General features: G+C 34.9%; 1 protein-coding gene across 3 annotated transcripts in view; it reads left to right on the forward strand.

Moving 5' to 3' along the window:
• LOC106461795 (homeobox protein Hox-B3-like) overlaps nt 1–25,074 on the forward strand; it is a 79,747-nt gene extending 54,673 nt beyond the window's left edge. The window contains exons 2-3 of one of the 3 annotated variants that reach the window (XM_022388869.1): nt 13,171–14,069; nt 20,965–25,074. In XM_022388869.1, the coding sequence (XP_022244577.1) occupies nt 13,547–14,069; nt 20,965–21,902 (1,461 nt within the window). In that variant the 5' untranslated portion in view covers nt 13,171–13,546 and the 3' untranslated portion in view covers nt 21,903–25,074. Of the gene's footprint in view, nt 1–13,153; nt 14,070–20,964 lie in introns of those variants that run through there. The other 2 variants (XM_022388870.1, XM_013921651.2) reach the window with 2 other exon arrangements.
• The last annotated feature ends 388 nt before the right edge of the window (nt 25,075–25,462 follow it).

Genomic DNA, 25,462 nt, shown 5'->3' on the forward strand with positions numbered 1-25,462 from the left:
CTAATATAAAAACACACACGACATATATGACCGATCAACCAGCTAGGATACTGCAAATATTTGACAGTTTTTGCTGACAGGAAAAAAATATTTTAAAAGAGGAAATGACTGTTTGGGTTGTTTACGAAGATTTTCTGGACAGTGCCAATAGAGCAGTAACTGTGGATAATAGATAAAAAGTATCCGTGGAAGTAGATAGTGTCCTATCTATTTTAACGATAACACTCCATGGCTATCAGAAGTGCTGGTAATCTCTCCAGATTTCTGTAAACCTTGACTCTACTTCGTGACAAGTCGCTGATTTTTACCCTTCATTTTTTTCTTCTGTAATCGTCTTGAACAAGACTTGTTGACTTGTCCCCCTCATCGTCTCAACTTAGAACCGACGACAGATGGCGCCTTCAAGAAAAGTTAGTTACTCTGGGCTTTGGCCCTAGCGAACTGATAATACTAATTACAGCTGAAAACATGCCATCTATCTGGAGCCAAGCTTCTGTTGAAAAAAAAAAAGAAATTCTAGGGATATTTTGCAGCTCTACATAAACTTCAAAATTGTATATCAAATGGTAATTTGTTTGTTTTTTTACAGTACATTTCTCTTAAGCGCTTTTAGCTTACTACATTCGTATGGAAACAAGCTTTTTTATTGAAGATTTTACTTTGCTAAAATTTGTTGATGGAGTCTATTGTTCTCCTCAAAACGCATTCGTTAGTAATTACAATCACTCACTTATCTACACCCAACAAACTTCTATGACAGGTTAATTTCATTCTTCAGTCAGATCTGACACACAATAAGAAGTATGATGATTTGTTGGCTTTATATTCCTAACGTAGCATCGAAGCAAGTAAGTTCTTATCTTTTACACATCACATAAGTTTAGATATGAAGATACTGTTGTATTCAATCAGTGAACATATATTAGATACCATGTGTTTTGTTCAATCAGTGAACATATATTAGATACCATGTGTTCTGTTCAATCAGTGAACATATATTATACCACGTGTTCTGTTCAATCAGTGAACATATATTAGATACCACGTGTTCTGTTCAATCAGTGAACATATATTAGATACCATGTGTTCAATTCAATCAGTGAACATATATTAGATACCATGTGTTCTGTTCAATCAGTGAATATATATTATATACCATGTGTTCTGTTCAATCAGTGAACATATATTAGATACCATGTGTTCTGTTCAATCAGTGAACATATATTAGATACCAGTGTTCTATTCAATCAGTGAACATATATTAGATACCAAGTGTTCTATTCAATCAGTGATCATATATTAGATACCATGTGTTCTTTTCAATCAGTGAACATGTATTAGATACCAAGTGTTATATTCATTCTGTAATCATATGTTAGGTACCATGTGTTTGTTCACTGAGTATACACAGGTCAAGTGTCAAATAGTTTTGCTTAATCAGTAAACAGAACCTTAAACCTCTAAACACATATACATTAATACTAACAATCCTGAAACCTTATTTTTTATACATCTCCGTCACTTTTATTCATTTTACCAAACTGAACATTATCTGTTTCTATTCTGTAGTTTCTGTTAAACGTTTATAATTATTAGCAATACGTGATGTGTGTGTGTGTGTTATACGCGTTTTCCATCAATCTTTGCTACAGCCTTAATGTCATATTTGACTTCTTAAGGTAAAATCCATGAAGATAAGAAATGCGTGAATGTTGCACCAAAGAGTATCTCCAAGGCAACAACCTTTCGTGAGAATGTAGAAACGTGATATTTTACGAAACGTGCTATGGTTAGTTTTACGAAACGTGCTATGGTTAGTTTTTGAATGCCATAAGTTTTCACACCCTTAGCAAATTACAAGTTCTACTTTTTTACTTCCAAAAAGTCGGAAGATGTGGGAAGGACTTCCGTTAATTAGCTAAAGATCAGACATTCCTTCACGTTCGAGCCCGAAGGCTCCAAGTCACCTCGTTTATCAGGTGGTACTTACGCTGGGTAGAGAGTTTCTTAAACCTCACTGCAGGATGTAAAAGTAGTAATGTTGAGAACATTGATTTCTTTTTTGCTCTTGTACTATGAAGTTATATGCATCAAACAGATAGTTTGATGATTGAGGATCCACCACTCAACCGGACCATAATACGCAATACTTTTTAATAGTTGTAAATAAATGGAATTATTTGGCTAAACATGTGAAATGAACCTAATTGTTGTCTTAATTAACATGGGCTTTTTGTTGTGAGGAGAGGGAGGGTGGCTTTTTACTCTAAGGAGTAAAAACATTTTGCTTTTATTTTGGACAAGTTATAAGTAAGTTTTTTTACGAAATAGAAGTAAGCCTAGCAGTACATTTATGTCCACGTGATTTCAGAACTTGTACATTGAAAACTGGAATTCTCGACTTGATTTTCCTGAGATTCCCAAAATTCACAAGAATTCAACATTGTGATGGCATCTTTCATTGTTACTGTCTAACTTGTGACACGTTTCTCGAACAAAAGTGAACATTTCAACTCCTAACTATTTGAACGTTCCTTGTTTTAAATACGTTTTTTTTCTATTCTCGTTCTGATCCGAGGTGACCTAGTGGTTAGCTTACTTGAATTGTGAAACCGAGAATTCATGGTTCGCGGCCCGTTGCCACATAAAAGCATTACGTACTTTAGGTTCAGGGATGCGCTAAAGTATAGAAAGCTAAATCACTGCATTTGGTCAGACAAGAGTAGCCTAAAAGTTGGCGATGAGTGCTGTTGACCGGTTGCCTACATCTAGTTGATCAGTTCAAAATTATAGATGGGTTTGCGCAGATAGCCCTCTGAAACAAACATACTTAAATTTCTATTTCGGCATCGAAGCATTTATATTTTTAGTTCCACTACTTCAACGTTTCAACATCCACTTGGAACGTTGAAGCTTCCTTTAGTGAGTTCACTGACTTTCTGTTTAGAATCTTGTGCTACTGAACTATGAGATTGTGTCAATACTCGTTGCGTGTTTATTTGTTTGATTGCTGGTAAGCACAAAACTACACAATAGACTATCTTTGCTCTTCCTACCTCGGGTATCGAAACCCGATTATTAGCGTTATACCGCTTAGTTACCGGGGGGGGGGCGGTAATGTATATTTCATCCAGCAAGACAAAACCTTTTTTACCTTTTTTTACCTTTAAAATTTATTTTTACCTTACATAACTTCACAGGATGGCTCTATTGATTCTTATTATTTTACGTGAACATTTTCTTTGATGATGTCTTCCATTGATGACCTGTCAACACTTTTTTATATTTCAAACAAAAATATAAAAGATAATTTGAAGGTTCCCTTTCTGAGACTACTTATAGTATGTACTTTACCTTCCTTTAAATATATTAATGATTTAAATGCTTACTTAGTGACGTATTTGAAGACCACTAGAATCTCCTTCCCTAGGTAAACATATTGTTTTTATTGAAATATTCTTGCTGTCTTCCATACAGACCTATCTATATGGAAGAACACACGCTTATTATTATGAAATTCAATAAGATTTCAGCTTATGAAATATTTACGCACACATTTTTCATCTGTCTTAAACATTATTATAGCGTTGTACAGTATCAAATATGTTTCCCCTTCTATAAAGCAAAACTTTGTTGTCATCTTTTGAGAGTTTATGTGTTGTGTGAAATAGTAGCACGTGATAGATGTAGTATGCTCTACTGAAAACATTCATTCAAAGTACCTATCGCAGAAATTCAATACAAAGCAATAGATAAACTACAAATAGCCCCATTGTTGTCGTAGGAGACACAAGCATGCGATTTTTGTACTTTATGGATAGGAACCCTTCACACTTAGATCATCTTGTGTATATTTATCTAAATGAGCTCGTTTTTTATATGCTCGTATTATAGAGCTTAAGGGAGGATTGGTGTTTTTTTATTTTTCAACTCTATGATGCTTTTCTATTAAATATCACAAACCTCCCAAACACAGAATGATGGCATTCGTTATTTAGAATTCTTATAGTATATTTATTTCTGGTTGCTCTCGCCTAACACTAGGAGGCACCTCTCATCAAAACTTTATTGCTCGTGAAACATCTGAAGAACAATGTACTATATTAATAGTTAATGAAAATGAAGTCAGGGTAGTTAGACACTAGTTGTACTTAATTGTAACAAAGAGTGTCCTGTAGTTAAAAATTATATTATCCTATTGGATTAAATGTATAGATATATATGTTGTTTTTGTTGTTGTTTTCTCAAATGAAAACTTGATTTCTACATGATGCTAAGGAGTGTAGGATATCGTACATATAATGTAATATATATATATATATATATACATGGCCTAGTACTTAACACACTGGACTATGGATCTGAGGTTCCGTTGTTGGCATTCCTTTACCGACAAATAAATAAATAATAAACGCACACCGCACGTTGGGAACGTGAATGCGTTATGAGAAAACGGTCAAATCCCACTAATCAATCTGACAAGGATATCCCAAGAGTTGGGGGATGGGAGTGATGTTGACTCCCTCTAGTCAATCACTTCAAAATTAGGGCCGGCTAGTGAAGATAGCACTCGTGTAGCTTTGTGCAAAGTTAAACAAACATATATATATATATGTGTGTGTGTGTGTGTGTGTGTGTGTGTGTGTGTACAGTAAGTGTGAGTAGCAACAAAAAATATATTATTTTTTACATCATATCTACAATTAACAATTGGTCATGTTAAAAAAATATCTTCTGAAATTCAGCCCTATAAATGTAAAAAAAGAAGAAGTTTGTATGTGTGTGTGTGTTTTTTTCCTTCTATATCACTTTCAGACCAAGCTGAAATAACTTCTTAAATTATCCAAACAAATATTCTATAAAATTGAACATTTCCCTGCTGGAAGAATAAACTCCCGTCACCAAGCAACACAACGAGTTATCTGTGCTCTGCTTACCACGGGTATCGAAACCCGGTTTTTAGGGCTATAAGTATTCAGGCTTACCGCTGAGCCCCTGAGGGGTCTCGGTAGGGTACTGTATGTAATACATAGAAATATTTCTTCAGGATAATTTCATATGATCTTTCAGAACTCTGTCTAGTGTTTTCAGTTCTATCTTTAATTGTTTGCTTCTGAACACAATATTTACGTCCGTTATTTCTAGGTGGCGCTAGTGATTAAAGTAATATTGAACTTATTCAATCCTGATACATTTTTGTTTAAACTTGTGATCTGTGAAGTTGCCAACATAGAGTTTATTAAAGACAATGCACTCACAAAATTATTTATATGGTATTAGTTTAAGATATAGTTTGAAAATGTAACAAACAGACAAAAACTGCGGGGGAGATATTTTCATTTAATTAAAATGTTTCTTTAGATCTGCAATGCAATGTGATTACACTCTCTCTCTCACACACACACACTCACACACACATAATATCGGTAACACGGTTAGTTATGTATGTGATTTAATATAATATTTTCTTAAGTTATTCTTAAGTTTTTGTTCTTGGTTAAGTCAAATTGTGTTAAGACTTCTTCTAAACACACATTAATAAAAGATTTCCACAACAACTGAAAGTAAAACATATAGGTATTTATAAGTAGTATTTAAGAATTAAGAAAATATTCTTATGCCCCTGGATTGAGCTAAATTCACTATGGCGAGATATATATATTGTTACCTAATTGTGCTTTGTACTTATTGTATTTAGTATATAGTCTTATTGTTTAGTCTGTGAGCATTTTGTGTGAAATTTAAATCTCTTTATCATAAAGAACAAAATTCAATTTCACACAAAACTTAGACACTGGCAATCCCTTAGCGTCTACCAGCTCATACCGTGCTGCAAATCTCGATATAATCTCAAAATAATTATCATTTCTGAGAATGGAAGAAATCGTGTTTGTTGTGCCTTTGAAAATAAAGTTTTCTTATATCACGTGAATCAGCGTGTAATAAACATTTTTAGAAAGAGTAATTCCTCCCGTGGGTGTGAAGTTTAAGATACGGGAAACGTGTTTTTCTAACATCTGTCTGCAATTAGGCTTACCAACAAACTCATGGGAGGTCGTCGCCTTCTTTCTTACACCATCCACGAAACTGGTAACTTTTTTTTTCTGGGTGTAACTGTCTGCTTCCTCCGGTTAAAGACAATCTTACTTATAGAAGCAACGTTTTGACCTTTAAGCTGAGGCTCTATTTAGGGGGAGGAGCTTAGGGATGAACGTCAAAACATCTTCCGCATCTAAAACCACCAGATTTCCTTTTCCGATCACGAGACAGTTTACCTGCAATAATCTCTTTGATATAAAACTTAAAGCACTTCAATTTGCAAAATCTCTTACATATTTGATTATATTTTCCACAGCAAGAGGGGAATATTTATATATTATTTTTGCATGGAACTAGAAAACTATTTTTTACCATATACACCATTGCAAATCTAAAAGTTATCACCATTCAAAAATTAAAAACGGCCTAAAAAATGAAAAACAAAGGATGTGATCATGACACTTGTATATTTAACAGGACTGGAAGTGTTTTCTCAGGCTATTTCCTTAAATGTGAATTACTACTTTATCTGTAATCTGTAGAAACAACTGTTTGTTGAACATGTTAACCCAAAATGTACGCTGTATTTTGGAGATACTTGTTTGTAAATATTCATTAAAACGTTTAACATTATTACTACAAGACGCTGATAAAACGATCATTTTCCAACAAGTTCATCATTATTAGGTTAAGGGGTAATATCCAAAACAAACACAAATACATTATTTTCAACACTAACTGCTATATCAGCATTTAATGTGTTTCAATGAAACGTTAAGTAACTTTACAAAAAATGTAGTTTCTACTATATATATTCTTTCAGATAATTTGTAATATGTAAGGGACCGTTTCACTTATAAAAAAACACTACATTACTTATTGTAATAAATATACGACGTAGTTATGCGTGAAGAAAAGATTTGGGGTGGGAGGGCGTCAGAAAAGAAAGTAAATAACTGGACGTTCTGATTAAATGATGTAATTACCTCTCAAAAAAATTTCAAAATCTTTATTTACAATCATATAAAGAAAAAAGCAAAGTAAAAACCTAGCTCCGGGAAGAAACAAACAATAGCGCCCAAACTTTCTGAAACCAAGTATGTAGATTTTCAAAGTGTTACCACAAGCTATAAGGATGCCAAACGCCACATATCTGTTATGAACACGAACCCCTGTTGAGCTTGGTTCGAATACCGCTTTTTGTAGAACCTCCCTTGTGTTTACGCGTTGCATAAAACGTTTGAAATGCTTACACCAAGCAATATGAGAAATTATCCCTAACGAGAGGACACTACTTTCAGTGCAATCATCTGTACTGTTGTGAAACAGGATTTATTAGATAGCTAAGCCTTATCTTATGGATCAGTGTTTGTTTTTCAAAGAAACATTCTGAAAAAAATTTACATGTGTATTTCTGAAACAGAAATCAGCTTTGTATAGAAGAAGTTTAATATTTAATCTGACAAGGGGGGGGTCTTTCTAGTTGCTGTTCTATCTTTTTACTGACAAAACGAGAAAACTATTGTAGTAATGTGATGTCTGCTTTTTTCTTCTAAGTAAACAGAAAATTACCCATAGCTGCTCATGCGGAAGATAAATTAAATTATTTAAATATATTGGTTTCTTTGTGTACGCAGTTTTGTTCTTTCTAGAGAAACTTTAAATCAGGATTGATAAGAAATATTTACACAGTTTTCATCGTTTAGATTCCTCCTGATAATTTGTCTCATTAGGTATAACTAATCACAACCAGTTTCAACTAAGAAGCATGTAATTAGTTTCACGAACGTTTTATCTTTATAATCATAGTGTTTTTATGCTAATTATGAAATGAATTTTATTTTACGGACGCGTCTAAGCTATGTACAGATTTATATATATATATATCAATACTTTGTACATTAAAAACCTCATCAGTAATGGGTTTTCCAATGGGTTCTGTTGTCAATACAGAAAAACTAATGAGCACGTGCTACTTAACTTTCTTTTTCATCTAATTTGTAAACATGCTGTCTAAAACACTCCATGCCAATTTAATATTATAGAAACAAATGTACTTTGATTTGAAAATACTTTTAAGCTGTATGAAAAAAAATGTATGGAGAGGTAGTGTAGTTGAACTGGTAAAAGAGTTGTTTTCCAAGAACTTATCAGATTTCTTGTGAAAGAGCTGATCTGGCTGACCTTTTATAAATGACATTATTGTGACTCCTATCCACAGCTTGGCCAGGAAGTGATTTATAAAGTTATGAATTTGAAGCTACAGAGCACACGTGCACAGACTGAATTTTTTTAAACTTTTCAGCGAGTAAATCAAATCAAAACCATCACATCAGTTGTTTCTCTCGCACGTTAGAAGTAGAAAACCCAGAGTGGTCAAATCTCAGCTTAAGAAGAAAGTATGTAGCGCATGTCTGTCTGTCTGATGACTTAGGAAGTCTTATTTATTTGTTCTTAAGCGCAAAGCTACACAATGGGCTATCTGTGCTGTGCCCATCGTTCTTATCGAAATCCTGTTTTTAGCGTTATAAGCCCTCTGGGGGGGGGGGCTAACTTAGGAGGTCCAAAAATTAAACAATGTTGACTTCCCAATGTCTAATTTTAAATCGTTTTACTGAAACACGTTAACTTATATGAGACTTATTCTTAGAAACAAAGAACCCTACAACGGGGGTCCATATATATATATATATATATATAATAACGCCTTTCTTTTACGTTATAAAACATACGTTTATTTTTTTCCCCATAATCACAGTTAACTCGAAACTTGGAATTTTTTGAACTTAGTATAATAGCTGTTTCACAATTTTAAAAGTTGTTTACCATACTGCAACAACTTAATAAAATATAAAATTGTTATTTTCATAATTTGTAAACACAGAGAAAGCTGTATTCAAGTAATAAGACCTAACACTCAAATCACATTTCACAAACACGTTTAATAATCTTTACATTTCTAATTTTCAAAAATATGACTCTGGTTATATATAAATAGTGTACAACTAACGCTTTGTTTGCAGAGATTATATTACTTATTGTCCTCTGCTTAGAAATATATTACTGTAAATATAATATATATATATATTGTCTACAACATAGACGGATAATATTATAAATACAGAGTATGATAAGTGTTTCAATCTAATTCACAGTGCTATAACCTATTAAGTTTAGGATAACCCGATCTCGAACAGATTATGTGTATATATATATATATTTCTTTGTCATATACATCCCTATTTGTGTCTCAAATTTATTTTTTCGAGAAATTTCAAACCGTCGTCTTAAAATTACAAATAAAGGATTTTCTGATATTATTGGAACATTTAATTTCCGTAATATTTAATTTCGATTCTTCAAATTTTCACATTATTCTGTTTAGTAGATTTTTTGAGGACATATTTAGTTAATATAAGTCATAGTTTGGTGGCATCGTTAAGGTTAAAAGAGACATTACGTGTGCTCTACTCTGTGTGAAAGACTAAGGACATGTCTATGAGGACTTATTTAGTTAATATAAGTCATAGTTTGATGGCATCGTTAAGGTTAAAAGAGACATTACATGTGTTCTACTCTGTGAGAAAGACTAAGGACATGTCCGTGACCAGCTGGAGGAGGTAAGGTCACGGGGGTCACAACGTACGTAAGCTTCCTGCCGGCCATGTTTAGTTGGTTGCCGTCCCGGGTACACATTTCATTAATGTAGGCGAATTAATGCTATCACTGCTGGAGCTAAAAATGCACAAGCGGACTGACATGTGCTGGCTCTACATCTACCATTCGTCTAGGTCTATTTCAGGTTTCACCGCCGTCCATGGTGTATTATCAAAACAGTCGGGGGCAAATGACACAATCAGCTCCGCCTCGAATACAGGGTCTTCAATCGTGAGAAAAGATTAAATGGGTAGCGGGCAAACAAGTTATTTCAAGCATTTCTTCAATCAGTTATATTTAAAATTCTGGTATTTTTTTTTTAACAGTATAATACCGTGGTTCCAAATATTCTGGTTAACCATAAACGTCACGTGTAACAGATGCCAAACGTAAAGTCAATTTCAGAGCTATAACGTAGTATAGCCACACACACACACATCAGAACCTAAAAGAACACGTGGATTGTCACCTTAGATATACCTTTTATTTGTACAGGCGACCACGTGAAAATCAGATATCTGTCTACGGCTTTTAACTCATCACTCTGAACTTAGAGAACGTGTTAAAAAGTACTCGAATATTAATTATATACTTGTACTATTTACGTTTAAGTTCCATTTAGTTTAAAATACTTTTTAAGCGTAGCATACGTGTTTTCTTTTAGCTACTTTTTAACTGTGAAGTATTTGTATTTTTTGTAATTCACCTACCTTATAAATTGTGACTTTTGTATTCTTTGGATCGTCTTTAAAGTCATCATATACATCACATTGTTGTAATTATTAGAACTGTTGTTCTTGTTCTGCGCAGCTGCCGAGGGAGGTAAAAGCTGTAAAACGTAAATAAATTAATCCTTCTATAAAGAATAGATTTTTTACTTAGTAAATATGTAACATTTCATCATTTAAAAAGGAATACCATAGGAAAATTAAACGTCTCATTTTTTTATTGACATAACTTGCGTGTTCAGTTTATTTATTTATTAGAATGAACAAAATTATTTTTCAACACGTACAATATTAATTTTTGTTCCTGCTTACTTATTACCATACATCGATGTGCGTCACTGGATATAAACACGTTTGAATTACTTTTAACTTATCTTACGCTGAGCATGCGCTGTTAAACTCTACTGAAAACTGCCTACCTAAAGATTCAAAACCACTTTTTGTCGCATCTTGCTTGATGTTTGATCATCCTAGCTAGATATCTTTGGAGATCCTGAATTTGCATCAAATTAGAGAAAATTTTATACTTAGTACAAATGTGTCAGATAAGAAAAGTTTTCTTTTATCACAGAGACGGACAGACACACAGTCAAACGTGTAAGTCGCTAAGGTTATGAGAAAGAGCAGTAATATTATGTCAACTCTTTTATTACTAACACTTACATACTAAAATGAAGAGAGGTGTACATAAATCATGATAGCCAAATACATTCTTTTGATATCTTGATAAGGAGAGTAACATTTTAGCCTTAATTCGTATATGAAATGACCTAGTCTCTCGAATTGAAGCGCAAGTGGATATTTTCTATAAAACGGATAACACTATTAATGATAATTAAGTCTTTGATGGTTATGGTGGAATTAATTATAAGCTATTATCCGTACTTTTCTGCTGTTTTTAATTCGTAATTACAGAATATTTTTTAACTTCTGTTTCTCAAAACTATACATATTTTTGTAATAGATTTTGCTAATTATAATAGTTGTAGCCTTTCTTTTAAACAAAACTAACGGTTTCATGTAAGTCTTCAAAAAGCTAATGGTTTCATGTAAGTCTTTAAAACTGACGGTTTCATGTAAGTCTTCAAAAAAAGAAACTTATTATTATTATTTTACGGGATTAACAGAATAAGATATAGTGCTATAGTTGTTTGGTTGTCAGGGAACAAAGCCTAGTCTGTCATCCTATACAAAGCACGCTAGTTAACTGTTTCTATAGAAACCGAAACACTTAACAACGACATGCAAAGATGGGTAGAGTGGTTTCAGGCTGAGGTAGTCGAATGAAAGAGACGAAGGGTATGACATCCAGGCATGGCTATCACGAGCCTTTTTGTTCTGCCATAAACATACAGTGCACGTGATTGATGGGCTCTGACCACAAAGTCCGCCTGTACGGGCACGCGGACTCATAAGCCCGGCCTTTTTGCTGGTCTGCAGCTGAAACGACAGTATTACTTGTCTGTCGGTGAATAGTATGAAATATGTCTAACAATCGCCGGTACATTGGAGGATAAACACTTAACATGTATATTTATTCGTGATGATTTTAGCATAATCTCGATCATATTACCACATTGCCTTCAGTAACACGTATTCATCCACGTGCTGTAATTAGTTACATTTGTATCAGCGCCGCCTCCAATCACAATAAATTACGTTTTTAACACGTTAACTTTAAAACTCTCAAACAATGAGCAGTGTTTTTTGTTTTATTTACTGCATGTGTGAACATTCAGTTATGCTTCAGTTCGTAAGAAAGGCAGAAAAGTGGGGGTAGGTGAAAATTAAACGTTCGAAACGTAGAGACAGTGGGAGGCAGAAAAGTGAGGGTGGGTGAAAATTAAACGTAGAAGGAGTGGGAGTGAAAAACAAGCGTTGTTTCGTCGATTCCACCTAGTTATTCCATTCACTGCTCTGTTTTGATTGCTCAAATGAACAATCGGTTGTTAGTCAGCTCCTTATTTGAACTGCTTACTGAAACAGCTGGAATCGAACCCATCGACCGTTTTTGTTTGGATGCAATACGTATTCCACGTCTCCCAGCAATACGGCTGATCACACCCATCTACTGCCGCTTCAACTGATTATTTGTCCGCACGCTTGACTTGGCTAAGTTACCGTTATCTGTACAATACGACGGAATGTTAGCTTCGATACCCTGTTAAGCATCACATGTTATTTGTTATAGTAAATCAAAGTCCTCAAATCAAACCCGGTATGAACTTTGAACGATTCTTTTTAAGCCTAAATGACTTTATTAAACAAAGTAACGACGTTGCTTTCAGAGGCTTCATAATCTGAAGGAAACGAAATAAATATCTACATACCTAAAGTCTAAATACTCTACATATATTTTTACATGTTAAGCTTGATATATATACGCACGAGAACTAGATTAACAAGCTCAACAAACCAGTTTGCTGCTAAAGATCACGTAACGACGTACGTATGGTTACGTTCTCGAAGCCGCACTATCGTTTAGCAGTAAAACCAACTGCCCAGAAGTTTTTCATTTCTCATTCGTCACATGCTCTACGCCGCCATGAGTTCCAAATTTGTAGCTCTTTACAAGCTTGGGTGGACACACTGCATACAAGGACTATATCTGTTAACTTGTAATGAATAATAGGGTTTTTGTGGTTATAAAGAGAGGGGGAAAAAGAAACATATATATATACCCTGTAAAGATGTTACCAAACTTGGAGTTTTCCTGTTAGTTAAACCTTTCTCTCGGTTTCCTCAGGTTTCCGGCTGGTAATACTGGGTCAGCGGCTTCGAGGGAAAAGGTCACGATCGGGTAATTAAGGTAAAGCGGTGTGTTTGTCCTTTTGTTTTCCCACAGGGGTTGTCTTGTCGTTCCCAGCCAGACAGGTAATTTTCCCGCAGAGCAATAGACGACACAGCCGTCTACTTTCCCTCTGGGACATTCAAGGACTCTTCACTTGTATGCGTTGGTCAGTAATTGGTGACAGGGTGTGTAGTATGTTGTAGGTTAGCTTTGACCACATGTTTCACTCTTCTATTTCCCGCACTGTCACATAGGTCGAAACTCTGACAGCGTGGCCACTTCATTGGACGATGCTTGATCACATGACAACAGCCGCTTGTAGACCGCCACGATGACAGACTACTGTCAGAATGTAATAAAATTGACTAAGTGTCCCACAATGCAGAAAACATTTTACGATCCACATCAAACATCTAACTGTTTGGGGTTTTACAATCAACCAACAGTCATGACCAACGGGTTTGGTGGTTACGTCTCCGAAACGCTACAACAACCACAACAGCGGTTTTATGACTCACCCTACTCGAACGAAAACGTGCAGTATGGACACCATTCGTACACTGTACACGACCAGCAACAACAGATTGCTATGAACATCGTACAGCAAAGTGGGCTCTGTTCAACGACTCCGTCACCACCACCACCACCACATCTGTCTACATCGTACGGCGACCTTCTTCAAACGACCGACGGCAACTATCGCCTACAGCATCCTCAGCAGTTTGTTAATCAAGTCAGTACACTTCCGGAGATTCAGAAAAAGATCTATCCGTGGATGTGTGATTCCAGGCCAACATCCAAGCAGAAACATTTCACCGCACGAAGCCATCCCCATCACGCCGAGGCAGTAGCAGGTAGGACTAAGTCATTAAGGATTGACGGATGAGTACGCTATCATAGGTCGCCGTAAATGCCATTTGACCCCATTAAGGACTCTAATGATGGGAAATGTAGAGACTGGTTAATGTTGACTGGCTAAAAATGTTTCCCAATTACTCTTTATTCAGGTCCTTATGGCTTTTACGCTTCCTTTGTAGAAAACATGTGTGTATTTATCGTTTAGGTAATCTTGCATTCTCCTAAGTGACAGGAGATGAAAAATAACTGATTAATGAATGAATGCGTCTCCTATACAAACGTTCCAACGTGTACCCATACGCAATACATTTTAAGTCCTGGAGAGGTTAGCACTGTATAATAACCGAGCACAAACTGCCTTTCCACATTCAAAAATAAAATATAAAAAAATCCGGGTCTCTTTTGTAGTAGTAAGTGTTTAGTGTTGACACGTACGGGACTGGTCACCAGTAGGGAGGGTAGATAGTTTATGTTCTGACATACTGAATGATTGAGGAGTTCCGCTTTCTAAGAAGAACATTTACAAACTTAGACATCAACATTTGTCATTTGGATAGATTTCCCTGTCCTTCTATGTTCCTCGCGTATCCGTATAACTTCTGTAGTTAGTCATAAACCTGCACTTAATGAAGCACAGTACATCATTTAAGCCTAAATAAATCAAATGCTATAGAAAATTTGGGTCGAACCGACACAAGATGTGACAAGTAGTATGTTAGTTTATGTATTTTATACTTGGCGAAACATGTCAACTTTTATCACTTAATTAAATTGTTTTTATAGCCTGATTGTGTTTATGTAAATATGGTGTATTAATGGATCAGATTCCTGATTGTGTGTAAATAGGGTATATTAATGGATCAGATCTCAGGTTCATCCATTTTGTTTTAATTGGATTATAAGGTTTGTTTTTCATCGATATATGATGGAGGAAAACAAACTTCATACTCCAGTTATATGATTGTACATTGAGTTTGGAAAGTGTTACATTTTTAAAACATATCAGACTATTCGAGAATGCTTCTGAACTTGGATCTTACCAGGACTTTATACATATATATAATCACTGGAGTCACGCAATCGATTGACTTATAAGAAAACATTCGCATCAGAGTGAGTTAGAGATGCCATCTGAAATTCATTCACAGTCTCTTACAAGATCACTAAGACAGTTTGTGATCTATATTAGTGACTTTTGAGTGCTGTACAGTCCATGCCGTCTTTGATTACGTAAACATGTAATTTAGACGTGAACTTAGTCCTGCAAATTAGAAGAAAGTTAATAGTAAAGCGATTATATACATAGTTTGTTTTAACCATTAATATACTGGAGTGTTCAGTACATATATACTTTCTCGACTAGACACCAACTATTGCATGCGAATACATACGTACTCAGGTTTCAGAAAATAACTTTCTATAAAGTTATAAACATCACGTACATTATATATATATATATATATATATACATATTAGAACGTTCTTTGTCCTAACAAACACTATAAATTGTTCATAAGAAACCCAGTATTATTTATGACACAACCTTTATCGTAGTAAAAAAGCCTGTAAGACAAACTGTCTAAAGACAGGACGGTGGTTACGTACTGTTCCCAATCCTGGATCAATTGGTCTTAACCTTCACGTTGTCGCTTTTTATTGAGTTTAAACAAACACTGAGCTCGTATTCTGCTAAGACACGCTTGCTACTTTAATACACACAATAGCTATCTTAATACAATATACCTTTTGTATCTGTTTCATCTCACTGAATGTTTGTCTTTTCTCACTCTACGTTCAAAACTAGTCATCGACTGCTCGCCAGCTACGCCCTAGTGGCTGTTTGGGCGGCCTTAATGGACGACGTCAGCGATAGCAGACGTTGGTAAATTATGGCTTTTTTAGAGTTCGGTGACGTGATCTGTCAACGTGCTAAACAGTCAGACCTATCGTTTAAATGCTCATCTTCTTTGTCGCTTTTAAGTTTACAAATTGATTTATATTTTGTTTGCCAAGGTTATGACTTGCGAAGGGATACATTTACACTGATATGTTGTAAATCTTTCTACCACCGCGGCCTATAATAAATCTTCGGCTCAGCCAGCGTGTGTCGGCACAACAGCCAAGTCCATATAAACGACCTCCTATAGATATCCAACTTATGAAAATCTCAGTACGAAATAGTGATGGCTGTTTATTAGGCCTTGATTACGACATTCAAAGAAGCACGTATTTCATGATACTGTCAAGCCTTGGGCATAAAATGACACGTCTGCATAGGTAGGGAAGAACAAGTGAACTTTTAACAGCTTTATATGTATATGTATATATATATATATACAACTGTGTTTCTTTTCTAACCTTTCATAGCTAACTTCATGTGATGTTATAATATGCCAAACCTCAAGTGATTTATAAGTTAATTGCTCACAGATTACACAGTGTGCTAAAAATAGAATCCACGTTTTTTAAAGGAAAACACATACTGGTTAGGATCCCAACCTATGATTTCGCGAAGTATATAGAAAATAGTTTATTTTCTATAACACATAACAGTATCCATAATAAATAGTGCGTACTATATCATGTTATATGATATTTTTTATATGGGGGGGGGGGCAAAAAGTGTTTTGATGGATAAATGGTTTAGCGGTTGTGAAACAAAATGAAAACGAGGGATAGAGTTGGAAAATAGCTTTCTTAATATCTTCTTAACCCTACGTCACAATTACATATATCATCGTACATCAAGAATTATTGATTTTAGTGAGTCGAACACACTAATTGTCACTTAAATATGTATTCTGTTGGCTTGTTCGTAAGAACGCGCCCACATCCGTACACATATTTAAGTACGGCAAAATTAGTATGATAAAGTTGTGATCAGCAAGTGGTTGTTGCTTGGTATATATATATATATATTGTGAGGATGAGAACCACATGAAAAGCATGGTTAAATTGTCACGTGAATAAGATTCCTTCAAACACTGGAGATAGATTGTGTTATTGTATGCTGTCACGTGAGGATGAGAACCACACGAAAAGCATGGTTAAATTGTCACGTGAATAAGATTCCTTCAAACACTTAGGATAGATTGTGTTGTTGTATGTTGTCACATAATTATATTCATTGTCGTTTCTAACTACATATAACTATAAATGGCCTTTAACCTTATCCGATGTCACCAGAGCTCCCTGCAGCACAATAAAACATTAGCTGTTTTAACGATGTTAGGAAGTTCTACTTCAGGTTAGATTCTCAACAAACTCTTTCTGATCTAGCTTCCATGTGATCTTTTAATATCAAAAGCAAAAGTTACACTGAAAACAATACAAAGTTGGAGTTTCGCACTGTTTCTTGTAATGTTAAACTTTGAAATCACTATGACGTTCGTATGTCCACAACGATTATTTGTAAGTAAGAAAGTACTTAATATATCACAAAGAGAGTCTATATGAGCGAATCTGAAAGTTAAGAGTTTGTTGCTTACCGGCACTAAGGGAGCTAATAGTAATGGTTTTTGTTTGTAGTTAAGCACAAAGCTGCACAATGGGTTATCTGTGTTTTGCCCATAACGGGTATCTAAACTCGGTTTCTAGCGTTGTAAGTCAGCAAACACTGTGCCATTGGGGGGGGGGGGCTCAAGTAGTAATGGTATAGATATGACACTTGGTTACGAAAAACAAAGGTATTTCATGATACTCCATGGATATTAACTTTTTAGGTAAGATAAGTTTTTATGGGACAAAAATTACGTTTTTGTTTACTTGTATATGGAGCCCCATATCGGAAATTTCTTATATATAATTTTAATAGTTGTTAAATAAACTATTCATATGGAGTTATTCTATGTTATCACCACTAGTGCGAGGCCTTAGTCTTTAGGATAGTAATTACTGGAGAATTCTTACAGGTGTATCTAACCCAATATTTACGAATACTTAGCACTGCATATTTGGTTAGCATAAAATCAATCTCGCAGCTTCCAGTAGAAACATATCATTAGTTGTGCACATTGGGAGGTCGTGTCGAAGATTTCCATTGAAATTATCTGGAGCAGATCGAAAGGGCAAAAGATGGATTAGTGAGCGAAAAAAGTCAGAGAGAGGCGACAGCCCTTATGGATAGTTGTTTGTTTTGTTATAGTTTCTATGGAGAACCACGAGTGTGACTATGTAATGCGGTTTGTTGACGTGAAGTTGGTATTTCCACATTTCTAGTCATAACAAAACTGTTAAGTTAGTTATCAGCAAGGCGAGCTTGACTTTCTATTGCGTTAACCCTTTCGTATTTCTTTTACATGAATATTCAATGAGAGTGAGCTTCTGCTCACGCCCCATCAGCCGGCGACACCCGTCAATTTCATGTGGCTAACTTTCTGAACTGGTTATATTCACTTGCCTCTTTGTTTGATATATTTTTGTCTTTGTGGTAAAATCTTTAGGCTACAAAGAGCTCGATTATTCAGAATCAAGATCCATGACTGACAACTAGTTTTGTGCGCCGGGTGGGCGCTTCCAACAGGCGTGTAGTGGTAGAGAAAAAAGAGAGCTAGCTAGCCTGGCAGGCGCCTGTAAAATCGGTTGCCCTGTGCCCTATAACCTAAAGTTATTGAGAAGAAGCAGTCTAACTCGAACTGTTAATTATATATGATACCAGAGGTCGCTGATATTAAAGTTTAACTAATAAACACCTACTTCTTCGATCAGCTCGTGTCAACACTGTCACCAACAGTATGTAATCCTATCGTGGATATGTTAGGACAGATCCACAGTTTTCACACACTTCCATGATCGCCTCTATGTGAGAGTTATGTAGTCGAAACCATCTTATTACAGGATTTTTCAGCCTTAAAGTGTTTAATTCTTAATCATGTCAAAAGTAGTTGTCAACACGTGTTTATTTCCTGGACTAATCTGTATTATCTTTTAGCTACAGCCATCAATCAATGTTTTCTTTTTGTTATTATAAAGAGATTGAAGTGACTAAACCTTGCACCCCACTGGAAGAAAAGCAGCGAGTTTTACAAATCAAACTAAAATTCTGAAACTTAATTTTTTTTTCAGAAGACTTTTCACCTTTTTTTTGTCATGAGTTTCTCAAATCTGCCCTGGCAGTGTCTCCCAAATTCTCCGAGTCAAGTGATCAGATTTGGTTTTAAATGGACAAAACTAAAACATACTCTAAGCCTCGAAATTAAGTAAATGATTGTAAAACGCGCCTATAGTTTCTCTGTGTGCAGTTCAGTGGGAAAACTCTTAAAATTTGTATTGTAAAAAATACACATCAGTCCTGATACATTATAAAAGAACATTAACTCTATAATTACGGATGGGGTACATGTGGACCTCACTGCCTTTTTAAACACATGTTTATGTACCGCATTACTTGTGGGTCCATGCCTCAAATAACATGAATCACAAAACAATTTAAACAGAAATAACATAAATACAGCAGTTAAATCCACTGATTACTGTTAAGTTTTGCTATGTATTTTGCATAGACAGTGAGTGAGTTCAATCAGTATATATTTTTGTTTCCATTCTTCACACTGAATGTTATGTCAGGCAGAAAACAAACAATAACTCTTAATGTTCACTGTTTGTGAACGGTATAATAACAAGTAGGTAACATGAGGTCAAACTACGGCTTGTTTGTTTTTATCTTCTTTTTTTAAACATCACAAATAGAAATGAAACGTTGGGTCTAAGCTTGCTCAAAATTAAACTAAGTTGTTGTAACGTAACTGTATCAGTTATCTTTCTGTTACTAGATAGGTTTGTCATTGTGTTTATTTAAACATGAGAAAAGCACTAAAGAATTGTGCCTATTCTGTTTAATGAACTATGTTTTCCATAAATTTAGATTTCATGATCATTATTTAAAACCGTATGCGCAGTGCTTTTTTGTGATGCATAAAACATTTAACTATAGGTGTATAAAACCTGAACAGTATAAAAACTTTCAATGTTGAACTTGATATAACTCATGACTCTAACATGTGATATATATCTGTTCAAGCTGATATGCAACACAATTAATCTGAAACTGTGATGTACATTATTTCATGCTGTGCCTGAGTTAATATCACATTAGACGAAACCTAACCAACTTAAAGATAAAAAATGGTGAATTTCATATGCAACATAAGTAATTTGAAGCTGATATGCAACAAAATAATCTGAAATTGGTGACGTATGGCAAATGTTTGGATTTTTTTATAGCACATAATCTGTCTTCCCCCGGATCGTTACATTTACAAAACGCACACAGCAGACTTCCTTCGTATTCCCCATTCAGACATATATAGATGTTCAGTGTTATGGTACTGGATAGTTAGTTAATTTGTATGTTTAAAGTAACTGTAGTAATTGATTATATATATATATTTATTTATAACTGTATGTGTACCTATCTTTTTTGGTTTTGTTTATTTACTCATATTCTAGATACCTTGTTATATTAAAAATTCTGTAATAAGCACAATTTTTATCATTCTGTATTCAAAATAACCTGTGAAAAATTAGATTCTGACATTCAATGGTTTATTCGGAGTTTATAGCCTTCTTGCCTATTTTATGAATTTAAAACTCACTCAAGCTTCTTTTATCTACGGTAATATTGTACTTCATATTATATGAAAATTTATTTTAGAGCTGTGAAAGTATTTTGAGTATGAGTTGTATTAACCAATGATTTCTATCGATCATTTGAAAGTTTTAGTTTAGAATAAAAATGTATCTTTACATTAAAGAAAATATTAGTTTTGTTTTAGAATAAAAACGAAGCAGTACTTTGTATGTCTCTTTACAGTAAAGAAAATATTTATTGTTTTGTTATCATACCTGCATCTTATCACCTTTATACTCATAATTGTTGTTGTTCTTCTTCAGAACAGCCTATCAAGAGAGCAAGAACGGCTTATACGAGCGCTCAGTTGGTAGAGTTGGAGAAAGAATTTCATTTTAATCGTTATTTGTGTCGACCCCGCCGTGTTGAGATGGCAAATCTGTTAAGCCTAACTGAGCGACAGATCAAGATATGGTTCCAGAATAGACGGATGAAATACAAGAAAGAACAAAAAAATAAGGGTCTTCAGGAAAAGTCTCCTAGTCCTCACTCAGGAAGTACTACTAATTCCCCATTACCACTCCCCACAAGCCCTGCCAACGTTGCTACAGCATCTTCAGCAAGTAGTGTCTCCATGGCTACCCCAGCCTCGACCTCCTCACAAACGAAAAACGCCCAAATTCTTCATTCCTCTCAAACGCTAATAACCGACGTTTCTTGCGGCGCCAGCACATCAGATAGCTCCTTTCTTGTTCCTCCCAGTTGCCAACAACAAAACAGACAACGACAACCGGAAGGGTCTTCTTCTGCTGTTGTCATAACGCCTTACGTTCAGGTTCCGACGAATCTTGTCGTCCCTCAAGAATTTCATTCTCTTCAAATGACACTTAATCCCTTTTCTAACCATCCTTCAGATTCAGAAGTAGCCTCATTTGATCCAGCAACGTTCCATGGAAACTTACCGTCCATCCAGTTACAAGACGAACTTCCACAACAGCGAATCCACCCCAACAGTGTCACCATCCCTGATTCTCCTGCTAACTTACCCCCATTTCTTGTCGCCTCTCAAAGTCCACAGGTCCAGAACTATCATTCCACCGCACCGTCAATGGCGCATCCTCAGCTTCAGGTTCACACTTATTGCCAGCCCCAGCAATTCACCAAGATGGACGACTGGATGCAACAACAACATCAAACATTTCAACAGTACTGCCCAAGAATTTCGTCCGTTACGGCTCCACCCAAACTTACCCATTTTTAAGATCCCATGTAATTATTTTAAATATGTATTTATTCTACGGATGTAAAATAGCTGTACATTTAGTATATTTTTTATTTGTATTGACGATATACAAGGAACTGTATGAAGTTGTGTTGCTAATTTAAAATTCCATTTTTTGGTTAGTTCATTATATAGGACTTCTTGAAGCAAATGGGTGTTCAGAGATATATTATGTATCAGCCGTTGTCGAAGCTTGTCACTCTATGTAATGGCAACATGACACCAGAGTTAAGGATTGTTAAATTCACTTTATATAAGGTATTAAGAGAGCTACCCCTGTCATTATAATGAGATACATAAATCCTGTTAGAAAGTTCATAACAATCTGTATAACTCTGTACGTGTAAGAAACTTGCATATTAATTATGTATTATCTAATACAACTTGTTCTTCGTGCAAACAACACAACTGGTTTAAAACGACAAATGAAAACTAATGCACGTTAAATGGTTTCATAATTGAAGGTTTCTGTAGTGTTCAGTCAACCTGTGAAACAGATTTCAGAATGAATTGCATAAAAATTTAAATAACATGTGCATAAGTAAATGTAAAACAACTATTTCATTCTTGCTAATAGGTTAGTTTTCTAAGCATGTTTCTGTTGAATGATATACCAATTTAAACTTAATGGTGTTGTTAGGAAACGTTTTTATACTTACAAATTATCTTGGGATTGTTTAACAAAAATTCAAATATTTTTGTTTTGTTTTTATATGCTGCTATGTTTGCCATGTTAACATGGCCGAACCAATACTGATTATTTTACACGATATGGACGGAACATGGTGAATTACTGACCCTAGCATCTACAGGGGTAAAATCAATTTGTGTTTTGACAAACAAAAGATGGCCTAGGCTTTCACAGTCTGGGGAACCGGAAACAATATCTGAACTAGTTTGTTTCTACACAAAAACTTGTCAGTGTCCACATGCAGTAATTATGAAGGATGAGGTATGGATAACTTGGTAGGGAACGCCCCTTTTGGTCGGTAATCATTCCAGCTCCGGAAACCAGATCGCTTTCTTGTAATAGCACATGTGCGTTAAGGAACTCGAACTGATCACACACATTTGGTTAGTAACTTTTACCGAATTCATCGATCTTGTTGTTACTCAGAGTTTATTTAATGCATTTCTAGCAAAAGATAAAATAGGCAAAAGTTTTCAACGTCAGAAAACTCACAAGTGTCTGTATTTTGCACGTGAATGTTTATCTGAAACTAAAAGTTACTGCTTTGACGAGATAACCATCAGAAACTTCTGACGACATAGGATATGCTTATCTACAGTACCAGTCTCTACCACTAAACAAATATCTGCTTTATTATTGGATAGTAGAGTTGTAGCAGTGAGCACCCACGTTCCGCTTTGCTTACCCTGATCCGTCCTGTGCTTGTCAATCAAACTGGTAATATTAGACTAAGCCTGTGGTCACCGGCCGCCCTTTCTGTCCCATTCCCAGAACGTGACCTGCCAATCATTCCTTGCACCCAACCCACCTCATCTTTCCTCTTATCACTAACATGTAAGTTACAACAGAGCTCTTTCAATACTGAAGATCGCTTGTGTTGGAAACTTCTAACTAAACCTTAAAACTGAGATAAAACAAAGAAATGAAGTAGAAGTGACAGTTAAAATCATTCATAAGAAGAGAACACATTCGAAATTATAAAGATGACATAACACTTGGGAATTATAGCTGAAACAAAGAAAAATAGATACTTAAAAACATTATACCATACATTAAACACTTTGGACGTCCTTTATTTTCAACAGAATTTTAAATAAACCGACAGTGATAACCTTGATATGAACAAAGATATTTAAAAAATCTGTTTTTGCAGCTGATTTTAGGCCATACAAATTCATTGTGAAAAATAATATATGTAAAGTTACAGCAAGAGAAATATAGAAAGACCAACAACATTGTACTAGACTAGTCTTGTATATGAAGAGTAATTTTATAGCTACTTCTATGATATATATATAAAATCAAAAGCTTCCAGCCTTTAGGAATACCATCCAACCTTCAAACCTCCATCTCAAATGTTTCATAACTCCGGAATGTGCTTCCAGTTATATGAAAATATTGGATAGATTCTCGGATAACCAAAGTTTAAGATCTTGAGGAGGCAAATGAACTTGCCTTACAGAATTTATTGTTTTCCACTGATAACTTTTCAAAATGTCGTCTACAAATTGCTTCATTATCGAAATTTATTATAAATATCGAACATCTCAAAAATTGATCACGTGACCTTACTCCCTAAGAGTTGTTTTTTTTTTCTTCATTTTAACCCTCTGGAAGAGGGAATACTGAGAATATTTTATGTCTGAAATCTGAACAATGTTTACCAATAAATGACTCAGGGTTCTGAAGAAATAGGGTATCTAAAGTCATGCAAGATTGTGTGTTCTGTTGTTGTTCGTCAAGACGTTCTGTGTACGATGGCTTAGGATAGTGAATAACGCCTAATTATAATAATATATTATCGTTTTAATGAATGGATTAGGCGATTTCGTTTTATGAGTGAATTTAAAAATAATTACTTTGCTAATTTAAAACATTCAAATATGAAATAACGTGTGAATGAAAGAAATTGTTCTGTTAATAATAACGATTCTTCTATCATTGTTCTTGTTGAAAGAAACAATACTTAAAATACATTTTAACGATGGCTAGATATGCTTAAATTGATAAAACAGTGTCTATTTCAGTTATGAAGTTGTATACACTTGAGTTTAGACAAGGGCGCGAGTAGCCCTGCTGTAGAACTCGGAATTTCGGACTTTGGAGCCGTGTTCGAGTGCCAGTCAATCTCATAGCGTGGATGTTGGCTGGTAGAATGCTGCTGACTGGCTGTCTTCCTTCTGGTCAGTAGCTCAAAATTAGGGTCGGCGGCAGATAACCTTAGTTAATACAGTTATGGCAAAATGTACAGAATGTTGTAATAATAATAAATTTATACAAGAAAATGCACTTAATCGTTTCATTCGTTATTTTCTTCCAAATATGAGTATTAAAGAGCAAACGTTATGAAATCACATCCACGTTTGTAAATTGTATAAGCTTATTATAAGTCTTCTTGATTTAACATAGTTGTAATAAACACAGAAAATGTCACACATTGGCAAAGTTAATAAATCTGGAAAAAATAAATATAACTTCTTGTTTTCATGTTTGGATTGTGCAGATTGGTATTGGCCAGTATTGTTAGCCTAAATACAGTTTTTAAAACGTACTGTATAAATACACCAGTATATTTTATCGAATTATTTTAACTGCGTATCGTTCAATGTTTCATGACTCACGGGTAAGGGAATTTTGAAGTCAGTGATGGTTCGATTTTGGGTGTGTAAATTACATATGACGAACGAGCCAACTCCAGGGTTCAGCCTTATATTGGGTGACAGCATGAAAATCAACTTTGCTTGCCACACAGACCTGGTTTGTAATTCAAATACTTTCACACAGTAGAAAGTTCTAGTTTTGACAGGAGAAAGATGTTGTCGTTATGGAAACCAGATTTTTTTTTCTT

Source organism: Limulus polyphemus, unplaced genomic scaffold (genome assembly GCF_000517525.1).
Source record: "Limulus polyphemus unplaced genomic scaffold, Limulus_polyphemus-2.1.2 Scaffold1033, whole genome shotgun sequence".
Lineage (NCBI taxonomy): Eukaryota > Metazoa > Arthropoda > Merostomata > Xiphosura > Limulidae > Limulus > Limulus polyphemus.